This window comes from Aptenodytes patagonicus, chromosome 4, assembly GCF_965638725.1.
Source record: "Aptenodytes patagonicus chromosome 4, bAptPat1.pri.cur, whole genome shotgun sequence".
Classification (NCBI taxonomy): domain Eukaryota; kingdom Metazoa; phylum Chordata; class Aves; order Sphenisciformes; family Spheniscidae; genus Aptenodytes; species Aptenodytes patagonicus.
The window spans coordinates 71,243,290-71,256,517 of record NC_134952.1 but is presented as its reverse complement, the minus strand read 5'-3'; the positions used below and the strand labels follow the sequence as shown (position 1 = coordinate 71,256,517).

At 38.8% G+C, this 13,228-nt stretch overlaps 1 protein-coding gene across 4 annotated transcripts in view; it reads right to left on the bottom strand.

Moving 5' to 3' along the window:
* The window catches only part of INPP4B (inositol polyphosphate-4-phosphatase type II B), a 328,856-nt gene that overhangs the window by 22,036 nt on the left and 293,592 nt on the right, over positions 1-13,228 (bottom strand). For all 4 annotated transcript variants that reach the window (XM_076337143.1, XM_076337145.1, XM_076337141.1 and 1 more), the window contains exon 26: positions 10,942-11,096. In XM_076337143.1, the coding sequence (XP_076193258.1) occupies positions 10,942-11,096 (155 nt within the window). The remainder of the gene's footprint in view (positions 1-10,941; positions 11,097-13,228) is intronic.

Genomic DNA, 13,228 nt, shown 5'->3' with positions numbered 1-13,228 from the left:
AAGGCACTGTGATGCTAATTTGATCATTTCAAAAACAGCCAATAATGCCTTTGACAGAGTGCCAGTTTAGCCATTTTCATTAGGTTTCCTGAGGCATTCAACGTAACAGCCATTTTACTAGCTGAAATAAACTTAGGACAAGATCATGCCAGTCTTGGTTAAACTAAGTGAGCTAAAAACCCAACCAAACAAAAAAAACCCCAAAAACCAAACCAAACCAGGCTAAAGGTTTGATTTTTATTTCCTGGCCGAAATGTATTATGAAAAACATTCCACAACAACCTACTGTGGACACTCCCATCTTCTGCTTATCACACCACCACAAGGCAGTCTGCTGGAAGAAACCTTTCTGTTGCCGATTACTTTGTATTCTGTAGATGCTCCACTGTCAACAGTTATGAGTGAGTTATAAATGGATTTAAATAAAAAAAATCAACAACTTTGGAGCAGTGAGGAGTGATTTTTGCAAAACGCATATAAAAACCAACAGTATTTTGACTGGAATGATATATTTTCATCAGACTTGCCAGTTTACCCAAGACACAAACTGTTAATCAGATAATGCTAGAGCAAGGTCTTATAAATATGTGACTATGTGATCAGATTGCTCCTTAATCCTTTCTTCTTTTTAAGTAGTCTAAACAAGTTCTTCATATCTGACAATGCTGACTGTTGACCGGGTGGGTCTGTGGCTGAGGAGAAAATTTTTTTTTTTTTTTAAAGCAAGGTGCAGCTCATTGATCTACTGCTGATAATAATGAGCTGCTGCCTTTTCAGTCTGTCTTCCTACAGAAGCAAAGGTTACATGTTAGTGCTTGGTGTGAGGGGAAGAAAGATGCATCTGTGTGTTCTCGCAACCTTTGGGTACCTTGACCGAGTTCAGCTAAATTCAAATGAGGGATAAGAAACCTCAAAGATTATTATGTCCTCACCAATGTAAGGAAATGCACAGTCAAGCTGCAGAGAGACACTGTCAAAGGGGGAGGCTGTAGCATGAAATATAAGCTGCTTATACATCGGGAAACCTGTATGATGAATGAGAGGAGTAGAACGAGAAGGAGATTTCTTACAAATGCCCAACTGTGGAAAAACTTCAGTTGGGCCTCAGACAATCATTCCCAAAGAAAGTCTATAAGCCATGAAAGGATACAGAAAACTTCTAATCACCCTAAAGAGAGACATAAACCTGACCTCATACTTCTTCACTGAGCTAACTGTATCAGTATGCTAAGCTTTAGTCCTGTCAATAACAGTATTTATATTAAAATTACAGATGTTTGGAATATTTCAAGAGTTATCAAATTACCCCCCAAAAGTGCTATTTTCTCCTTTAAGGAATAAAAACCCGAAAGGCTACAAATAACTGATTCAAAAAAAGAACAGTGATACCCCTAATACCACAATACTATGAAATCTTTTACACAAGGGAAAGTGAAGCTTCCGAGTACCACAGGCAGAGGTATCTCCTGCCTCATTCACAGGTAATCTAACTAGGAGGCTGGGTCATATACCCAAAGTATTTCATCCCATGACAGAAGTTACAGGGAACAGTGATTCCCTTCCCACCCTCTGACCTCCCCGGTCTATGGGACTTTAACCTTGGCTAAGCCTTGCCTGGGATCCCAGGACCCTGCACAGGTAGAAACTCTGCTCCGGCACCTTCCTGGGGCATTGGGAACATCTCCAACAGAGGAGAAGAGCCAGGTGCTTTTCCCACTGCTGGAAGACAATACGCATGTGGCAACATCCAGGCTGGGGAGAGAAGATAAGCTGGCAGAGAAGTAAGTCCACAGCAAGACACAAAAACAGCACTGCAGCTGCACAGCCAGACCAGTGCCCAGTGATTTTGGCATTAGGTATGTTTAGAGTCACAATACAACTACAGCACCTCTAAGTCCCACAGCTGCAGAAACCACTTTAACTGTTATAACAGTAGGAGTCAGCTGTGGATTTGGCTGTGCATTTTGGGAGGACTCCTACCTTTCCTTTGCATTAACTTCCTTATAAACACATACTTCCTATTCATACAGATTATAGTAGATGCTTAGGCTATTAAGAATGCAAGTTCCCAAAATTATCTTCCAAATTTATCTCTGAATGATCCAGAGAACAGAATAGCAATATAATGCTGCTGGCTCTGTTATTGGGCGTAGTTCCAGCCAACTACAGATAACATCATGAAAGTAGAAAATCCATAATAAGTACATAATAGTCCAAATGGAAACTCCTTTTGTCGCTCCAGTGCAAACAGCTACCAGGACTTGCGCTGCAAGGAAACACCGAGAAACTTGTTGCTGCTAGGTACGCCAGTGAAAGTCTGCCAGTGCTTGCTGTAATGATGAGGACACATTTATGAAATGTCGCTCACCAAATCAGAGCTGCCACAGAAAGTAACAACGAGAAACCACTACTAAAACTCACTCCTGAACTGAGCTGAGCAAAGCTACTCTCAAGGGAGTTCTTCAAAATATCATACACCAAGGTGATACTGCAGGAGTGGAAGAAACAGGGAACTGCTCACTGGAAAGAGGAAATAGAGCAGCAGACCAAAGGGGGGGGGGGGGGGGGGGAAGGTAGGGACCTTAAGGAAGAAAACTGGAACAGGGATGCTAGATGAGGAGATGATTACCTGAGCAGAGAGTATTCCTACAAAATAAAATAAGGTGGATTAAGGGAGCCTAAAACAAGAGCAAAAATATACCTAGAAATGTCTCTGTTACCTGCTTTCTACATAAGCCAACTAGAGCTGTAGCCTGACACCACATCATCTTTCTCCTGAAGAAATGCAGAATCTTCTACTACAAAACAACCGTTCCGGAAAAGCAGCTATTTGCTACTCTCTTTCCATGTCCCCTCCACCTTCTCCACAGTTTGTACATGGCTGGGACCGCAGGAAGGAAGTTACGAGCTCTCCCTGCCCATATTTATATTATTCTGAGAAGAATATAGTTTTAGAGGGAGATAAATTCTTGAAGAGATTGGATCAGTGATAATTTTAACCAGCTATTGTATGCTATTACTACCTGTTTATTCTCATTTCCTGCTCCTTTCTTATCTAAATTTTAGACTTGGCAGTGTTGCTTTTCCTGAGAGATTTAGCTGTACATGGTCAAAGCCACGGTAATTCCGCTGTGGCACATGGAGTTTTAACAGATAATAAATACGCATGCAGGACTTTTCCCACATACTCTCTCAGAAAACCTTAATAGAAGTGAAATATAACAGCAAGAAACCTAGTATTACTCACTCTGGTGAGTATAATGCATCTAGTTTCTGACTTCAGGTAAGACCTAGTCTTTCATGGAAGTTCTGAATAAGCAATAGCATAAGCACTAAAGCACCAAATGAATGAGGCAATTAATGAAGTCTTCCATGGATGACTAGAAGAATCTCAAAAGTGAACACCAAACAATATTTTCAGATAATCTGACTGTTTGCATGCTAGATTTACCTAACCATGGCAGGTGAGTCCAGGAAAACTATGGTTCTGTAATCTATGTATGACAAAAGTGACAGAAACACTTTATGTTAGAAGAGCTTTTTTAGGAGTGCAAATAGCGTAAGCACTTTCCTTTTCCTTTTTTTAAATTAACCAAGATGCAGTGTTTAAATTCACTGCTGCACTATTAATGATCCAAACACAGACTGTGGTACTAAATGGGAAAGCAAATTTATTGGATAAGGTTTTTTCATTTGGCTGGTTTTGAAAACTGTGATCATAGTGTGCACCTGGTAATTAATTACACGCCTTTCTCACTGCCTATACTGAATAATTAAAACATGCACTGAGAGGGAAAGGCATAGCCCAATCCCCTATACTCTCATTTGGGTTAAGATATGGCAAATACTAATACGGGCTAGTTAACAGATCATTTACCATGTCGATATCTCAGTGCGAAATAAAAAGTACAAATCAGAGCAGAAGAACTCAGAGTAGGGTGAGTTTTTGATCGGAATTCCATTAAATCTGGTTCTCTTTTGGAGAACTGTGTCATATACATCCTTAAGTCAAAGGGCAAGGACTCCCTTCAGCAAAAAGATCACAGGGAATCAAAGTTTCTTTCTTGTCACAAAGCTAAACCCCAAACATGGTCAAACATTTTCTTTTTCAATGGATAAGGAACATTTTTTTTTTCTGCAATACACTACAATTGATATATCAGTATGTTTTACTACTCGGTAGTGAAAATTTACTGTCAGGTTCTGAGTCTTCTTGAAGTACCCACCTTTCCTACGTAATCAATGAAGGAGAAGCAGGTGCATTTCAAGGACTCGCCCACCTAATTCTGGTGTCAAAAATTAGAGACAATACAGATTGCTTATGGTACTACCTTCCCCCCATGGACTGACAGGAAAACTAAGCATTTACTTCAGAAATTCTGGTTTACTGCCTGCTGAGTGTTTCGGTGACGTAGCCTGGGTCACATCTCTAAATATTCCTTGCAAAGAGTGGCAAAGGTTTTTACTGTTTTCACTTGAACACTCCCTTCCTCCCCAGTGATTAGCCCAAGAATATTATTATAGGTTCCAGGGGAAGGGCAACTATAACTAAGGTTACACAATGCTTTCCATTAAGATTCTACTTTCAATTGTTAGTTCATTTTGAATGGATAAAATTCAAACTTACAATGTCATTTAAAGAAGAAAAAAATACAGTTGTTGGTTTTTTTTTTTTTTTTTTGAGATGATTACTATTACCTCCATGCTGAAGAGCAGAATTTGGTATTCTGCACCAACGCAATAAAGGTATGAGAGATGTAACTATTGTAAGAGCCTGCTCCCGCAAGAATCTCAAATCACCTCTTCCTAACAAAGACTTGTTAAAATTCAGCAGGTACACGCTTAGAGGATTCAATCTGTGCTGAACGTCTGCCAGGTCAAGGGGTTAGACAAGACTTCTCCTTGCTGTTCTTCTCCCTGGCAGATGATGACCGCTGCAATATGAAGCAAAAGCAGTGAGGCAGGGGACTGTCTCTGCCGTTCTCTCTATATTGCTACTGATGCCAGTGCCCAAGCTCTGAAGAAGAGAAGAAAGACAAAGGCATCCACATGCGTCTCAGAGGAAGAAGGAGCAACCAGAGGGAAATATTCAAACAATAGTCTGGTGAAAAAGAGGAAGATGAGAAAGTTCTCGTGAGAGGGTTCTCAGGACTCTGACTGCCGTGTTGATCAGAAAGAAGTCTGAAATCAGTATTTGGGAAGAAGTTGGAGAAACAAGATACAGGAGAAATGAAACTTCTGTAGTCAGCTAGAGAACATTCCCCTACAAAACACGGACTTGAACATCTGACCCCAGTGAAAGACAAAATGCGTGAAACTATATTACAAAACAACTGCCAATTTTACTTACTTAATTTGCCCGTGTAGAAGCCTGAACCTCACCAACAACCTTCCTGAGCCTGACAGGGTGCAAATAAAGTGTGTTTGGGTTTCCTTTCTTTTTTAGAAAGGCTTTTTTTTTTTCCCCTCAGTCTTAAAAACCAGCGAATTGCTTTAAAGACATATTATAAAGATCAATTTTGTGAAACTGAGTACTTATATTAGAAAACCTTAGATTTAACACAGCCTTTTCAAGCTACTGTTTGATACTTTGTCCGCAATGGTTGTCTGCAATTCTCCTCCTCCTTCCAGAAGGATGCTCAAAAATAGACCTTTATTATAAAACAGTCCAACAAGGTGCCAATTGCATTGATTCTTATTACATCTTGTGACCACCTCTCTCCATTTTGTTTTCTTTTCCTCTGCACACTGTTGCTATTTAAAAAAGTAGTAATTTAGTTTTGGAAAACAAAATTGCTGGTGGTTCAATGCATCAAAATTGGACCTTGCTATTACTTAATGCCAGGCCTCTTTCAATACATTAGGTAATGTAAATCTTTCCATCTAAAGTTTGTACCTCAAAATAGAAATGTTAAGTTTCTAAAGAACCATAGAACGATGGAAAAATCCATGTTGGAAGCCAGGCTCTCCCTTTTAAGTTTTGCTTACACTGCGCTAATACTCTCAGGAAAAAAAGATGGGGAAGGTCAGATGGGCCAGAAAAAGAAAAGGTAAGAGGAGAACATGTGCTTCCCCTTCTGTGTGACTCCTCACGCGCTGCATCTATTGCCACAAGCTCGCAGGAGCAGGGTGAAAGCTGGGAGATGGGAGAAAGGCAGAGGAAGATCTGCACACGGATCCCAGTCTCTCATCCTGTCCCTTTGCTCCTGCTTCCTAGTCCATGTAGCAATCACAACACTGTGCTGTTTGGTATAGGCCCTTCCACGGCCAAGGTCTATCTCAGCCTGGACCTATGGATTCCGCCCAGAACATCTGAAAGTCCCTGATTAAAGAGCTATTACAGCTATCCCTCCTTCTCAACTCGGACATCTTTAAGATGATCTTTAAGAAAAGATGCCCTCAAACAGCTCTTTAAAAAGGAGCTATTTGCTTCATAATTGGGCCATCAAAAGCCATACCTCATTGCCCAGACCATTTATTCTTTGTATTTGTGCTTCAATCAGATTTTTGATCGGCAATTTATCTAAAATAATCTGAAATATCCTTGACTGCTGTTTCAGGTGAAAACAGCGTGTCCTACATTGGCTCAAACTTTGTATTCAATGTCTGAAATATCTGACAGGTATTGTGCCCTGCCAAGAATTACGATAAGGCTCAAAGCCTGGAGGCTTCACCACAGACAGTGGATTTGTCATTTCTTTTGCTTGTTTTTACTTTTGAGGCTTTATTTGAAACATGCTCAAAACCCAGAAGATTCTGAGGTTACTTACTACCCCAGGCCTCCAAAAGGGGCCCTGTCACTGAAACAGTAAAATTAAATAGGTTCAGAAAAGAAGGGGGGGGGGGGGGAAATAAATCAAATTAGCTTTACAGAACTACTTCATAGTGTGCTGCCTACCAGGATCCAACCTCCCTTAAGCATGGCCAGCTCTAAAGATGAAAAGTAGAATCGTGTGACAGATACTGCAATGAACTCGGGTAAATCAGTTTTGGCTCTCTACTGTCTCTTGGAATATAGTTAACATTGAATGACAGGAAATACATACTGGTGAATGGAAAAATAAGAAAATAATATTGATGATTGCAAAACCTGATGGATTTGAAAGTGGCAGCAACATTATAAATATGATTTTAGTATGATGTGAATTGCAAGCACTTGATACAGAGGGGATAATATATGGATTTTCCTCATTCTGCATATGCACGCCAGTAAGATCAATGGAAGTCACATACATATACCAAGGAAACTATAATATGTAGAATTATTTATGGAATAGCCACTTCACATATACATCAACTGCAGCATCATAATGGCTAGAGTTACAATATAATATATATGGTTTTGTCTTCTGAGTATAAGTGATAAAGCTTGAATTCCTATCATCGTTTCACCACATTTTTTGTAAGCTAAAGGGACAACTAATGGAAGGATTTTTGCACAGCTTTTTTATTTTTTGCAATAAACATCATATAGTTTATCACTACAAGACACTGATTCCACTTACAAACTAAGTCATTAATAACAGCTACTGGCAGTATTTTCCAAAACAGCGCTGAGCAACGTACATCGAAGCAAACAAATGGAAACATCTGAAATTTCCTCTGGTTTGCTCAAAATCCTAGGTACATCAGAGAAGCTGAAAAGCAGCAGCATGCAGAAGTCCAGCATCTCCAAACTTCTGGTGGCAAGAAAGCACGAACCCATAAGCACACGCTTCCCTTTTACAACAGCCACCAAAGCTGTGTCAGCACTGGCAGGAAAAGAAAAAGCTTTACAGCTACACAGGCACCTTTATAATTTTCATATCTCAAAATTATGGCATTTCCAATAAAGGCTGCTTTTGAATCGCCATTTACTTTTACAATTCCCTTTGTTTCACAGTACTCTCTATCTCCTACTGTTAACTCTTGAAAGAAGCCTTTCGAAGATCAATCCAGTCTGTTAGGATTCTGGATGTTAAAGTTGAATTTTCCTTGTCTACTTGTTCTTTTGAAAGGCTTAAAAGTGATTTGTGGCAATCAGCATAAAGGGATTTGATTGACAGAGTTTAACTAAGTGATCTAGAGAAGATTCATCAGTGGAAAATTGCTAAAATTATAAATTAAACAGCAAACAGTTTTTCTCTGTCTGCTTTTAAAACAAAATAGGTTCTTTTAGACGTGAAAATAATTCTAAAAGCTTCTACAAGTAGTCAATGAAAAGCTTAGAAATGCACAGCATAATCTTTCAAATAACACTCTGCAATAGTAACCAAATAAAAAGAAAGGATAAAAGGGCAAGCAAGCATCACAATGACTACTAAACAAGTCTGTTGACCTCATTCACACAAACCTCAAAAATGTAGCTGCCAAGTTTCCCTCAAGTAAAATACAGGAGATTTAGTTGAAATGTCATTATATCTCTTCCTGTGGAAATAATGATTCCCCCCCCCCCCCCCCCCCCTTTTGCCTGGCTGTTCTTTCCTTCCCGGTTTGCTCTCTCAAATTGCCTTTCTCTGCAATTCACCTTTCTCCGTCTGCCTACAAGAAGAGAGCCCAGCTGGAGGGTCCTTACCACACTACCTAGTCAGTGGTGGAGAGGAAGGAAAGCCTGCGTCGCTTCCAGCACTGCTCCATAAGCACCTCCAGCAACAGATGGGCAGTGGGGAGGCAGAAATGGTCCCTGCTGAATGTCTGTGGCACCAAAGATACCAAAAAAAGCACCCAAAGACGGCTCTTAAAACTGTCTGACCAACTCTTAATGGGAGTACCATAGAGTTTAAGTACTATGTATCCCCATTTGACATTTTTATTCTTCTGTTCTGAATTTTTGGGCTTTAATTCACCAGCTCATGAGAAAAAAAAGTAAATTGGCTGCTCATTTTTTTTTAACCTCCAGTTGTGCGAGCAATGTTATACAGATAGAAACTAGCATAGGCAAAAGATCTATTTATTTATTATCTTGATGGTGCAGGTTATTCTGTATGCTACTGCCACTACTTGCAAGGCCCTTGCTTTAAGTCCCAGACAATCCTACCACCCAAGTCAAAATTATCACCTTCTATCCAACATAGCAACCACTTCAGTTCAAGGCTATTTCAAATTCATTTACAGGATATTAACAGGATAAAGCTTTTCTCTGTTTAAAACTACAGCAAAAACATAGAATTAACATTTTTGTCATGGTGCTTCAACCTCATATACCCATCTGCTCATTTATTTTTTTAAGTTTTCTCCAGATTTTCTGGGCTTTTCACCATTCTTTTGTGACTCCAATTTATTGTCATCTGCAAATATAACTAATGTGTTAATCTTCTCAGCTTTCAGATCAGTTATGTGATATAAAAGCACTCAGTCGCTTACATTTTAGTACTTACACTTTTGTACTAACAAGTTTGTTTGTATAAATATCAAGGCTTTTTTTTTTTTTTAATCAGGTTTCTATCTGTGAAACTTTTCCAATCTACTAAATACTATTCTAACATAATAATGATTTTATATAATTAGTTTGCCTGTATCTGGTAATTTCCTGTAACTTACACACTTTTGTATTTATTGGAGACATAAAAGAAAAAAAAAACATATTTGAAATGCCAACACAAATGAAATTTAACACAGAAAACTCAAAATTTTTCATTAATGATAAAACATGTAGTTATGAAAGACTGCACACAAATCATTCACTCACTGAAATACTGCAGAAACTAAGGGATTTATGCAAGCTAACGATACACACAAAACGATACACCTCAGTTTAATGTATCACACTACACTGGCACCTTGCAAACCAACTCTACGTTTAAGTCATCTCAGTCCTCTGTTCAATTACTCTTTGTAAACATTACCTTTTTTCTTTAGAATATCTATCTTTGCCAAAAGATATCTATCTTTGCCAAAAGACAAAAGGACCCTACATCTGTAAACCTACAGTATTAATCTAGACATTAAACACCTAATCTGACAACACTAAACATTAAGGTCAAGAATTATCAATTACAGACTTTAAACATGATTGTTTACTTAGATATGATCTTTGCAAATCCAACATACAAACAATTTCTGTTTCACATAAGTGCAAGATATCAGTTACTTCTTTGCAGGCTGACCAGAATATTTTCTATTAGTTTTGCATTATACATTATTTGAATGTTGTGGACATGTTTTTTAAAAACTCTTATAGAAAATACAATGCAGTACTCATTAAAGCCAATGATGAAAGCTTCTTTAGAGAATACAGCACCTGGATTCATCTTACGATCAAAACTTGTCTGCTCAATGTGGTTTTTTTTATTCATCAAAGATTCAAATAATCAGAAATCTTTACATCTTCTAGTTACACATTCCTGATAACATCAGCCTCAATTTCTGCAGTTGTTATTTAGAATGAAACTTTTTTTTTTTAAGCACAGTAAAGATTTTATCAGATATTAGTGGCAACCACCAACAGTCCAAACCTCCTTGGGTGTTTCTTTTATTTTTAATAACATGAGCTAGTAAGAATTGCCATCTGTAACAAATGCTTATTCTGTTTTCACAATGTTTGTCTAAATTTTATACAAATGATTTAATGAATGTGTAAACATTTTAAAAAATATTCTTAAAACAGAAAATAACATTTTTTTTTTAATATGGTCATAGAATGTTGTTAAAATTTTAAGCCTTACGAAAGCCTAAGAAATTGTTAAAATAACTGCTATTTACCTTGGTCAAATTCTACAGTCAGTGAAGTGACACTTACAAGGTTTCACATATCTATCTCAGAAACTGTTAATTAGTGATAAAACACGCAGTTGCCAAGCCCTTGCATGCAAAAGTGACTTACCAGCTGGCATGCTGCTGGTCGGTTCTCTGCTAAATCGGGACTGGGGCCTATTGCGCATTTGCAACTGGCTTTAGACCGTTCTGTACCACGGCTCCTGGCTTAGCTCAAAATGCAAGGGACATGCAATAATCTCCACATACCTTCTCATGCAATCCAGTGCCCGAATAAAGAAGTCTTTGTGAAGCTGATGCTCGTCCCTCAAGATGGAGCACTGCTCCAGCGTCACTGACATGGATGTCCGGTCTTTGGCACTTTTGCAGCAGGTGAAACGGACTCCATTCAGCTTACGGCAAATCTGAAACACAGGCAGACGTCAGAGGATTGCCCTCGTCACACCTTGTGTTCTCTACACGCTAGGCAGACTGTGAAACTCCCACCATTTTGCAATCACAGACAACGAATACAGTATTTCTCAAGAAGAAAATAGCTATTAAAAGGTAGTAACTCCAACCTGAATCATACAGCTGCTGACATGTGTCTTTGCAGTTAAATCAGTTATTAGCGCTGCCTTGGGGATTTTCATATTCTAAGGATTATGCCCATGCTGGCCTGACACAGTGCCACAAAAAGTGACAATGTTGTGCTGAAAAGAACTCTGAATTTAGCTTTTGTTTATAAATTTGAAGCATTAACACTCTGGAAACATAGCACCAAAAGATTACAGCTGGTGATCTACAGCCCATTTCCAATTTGTCCAAATGACACATTTTAAAAGATGATCTTCAGGGCTTTGATTAGCAGGACAAGCCTACAAATAACCTGCCCACTGAGGAAAAAGGAGTCCTTATTGATTTTGAGAGAGCTGCACACAATCTTGTACTGCAGTCGCAATCAAGTCTCTCTCCTGCCTACCCCAATACCCTCCCCCCGCAACCAAGTGAAACAAGAAACTGATGGTGGACACAACAACAAAAATCTACTATTCTTAGTCCTGAGCATTTTAAGCACGTCACTAACATGTCTACACGTACTACAGCTTACCAAACCATTGCATCCAGTTTCCTGAACTTGAAATAAAAAGTATTTGTGTTAGTCTAGACTATAAAAGGAAAAGTTGCTTCATTTTTTCCTCACTTTGTGACAACCACCCTATTCAATTAAGGCTTAATTGTCTGAACACCTAATGAATGTTGAAAAAAATGAAGAAAAACTTTGACAAGTCTTTTTTAACCCAGACTCATGAATGTAGAGGACTAACTCCTCATGAGGGCATGGATTCAGACACATCTATCTATGTACCGAATTTAAACAGAGTCTATTTTCAACAGGTAAACTGTTCAATGCGTGACCCAGAACAATTAAAGCTTAACACAAATGACTGCCATGGAGTGCCTACTTTCACTGTACGTTTTGACAAAATTATAAGGGATAAGGGAACCATGACATATTTTTAAAGATAATTTCTCACCGTAAGAATCAATTTGTCATTGTACCAGCCCATTAGTTTATACTTTGGGTTCAAACAATATTTTACTAGAAAAAGAAAAATTTGAAGGAGAGCTGGTGTGCCCAAGTATCGGTCTCCCTTCCCCAATGTACTTTGTCCGAAGAACAGGTAATATCCTCTGCCCAGCTTTGCTTGCTCCTATCACTGGACAATCACAGCTATAACAGTATCAAAAAAAGGAAATAGTTATAAGAATAGGGCAAGGCAATAAATTACAGCAGTTAGGCCTCATCCTAAGGAACTTCTCAGGTTGGCTATCAAGTGTTCACTTGGGATCTGGCAGGATGAAACTGGAACACGACCTTCATAATCTCACTTCAGCAAATAAGCACTTTTTAATCCATTAATTGCATTCTCAGAAATTCTGTTAAAAATCAACGGCCCAGACAATACTTACAGTCTTTTAAGGTCTTTGCAATATTGTGGTAAGGGCGACCTCAAAAGTTGAATCCCGGGAATTAATTAATTGAATCTAACTTTGAACCCAAAGAAGTACAGGCTAGTAAAGGAGAACCTGTGAGTGTTTCTTCCCTCCTATAATTCAAAATTCTAAAACTTAAATATGTTTAAAAATTTGGAAAGTTGCATCGGGATTTAAATAAAGTACTATAAGACAATTTTTTTAAAGAAAGTATCAAGCAGGGCTGATAACACTGTGAAAGAAGTTAGCTGCTTAATTGAAGAGATTAATTCTCTTTACACTAGTCTCTTTTGAAGTCCATGAGTCATTGTGACTATTCAAAGTGAATGAGTCGTAAGAAAAATGTGGTTTAACAAGGCCAAGTGCAAGCCCTGTATCAATACAGGCTGGGGGATGAAGGGATTGAGAGCAGCCCTGCCGAGAAGGACTTGGGGGTACTGGTGGATGAAAAGCTGGACATGACCTGGCAATGTGCGCTTGCAGCCCAGAAGGCCAATCGTATCCTGGGCTGCATCAAAAGAAGCGTGGCCAGCAGGTCGAGGGAGGTGATTCTGCCCCT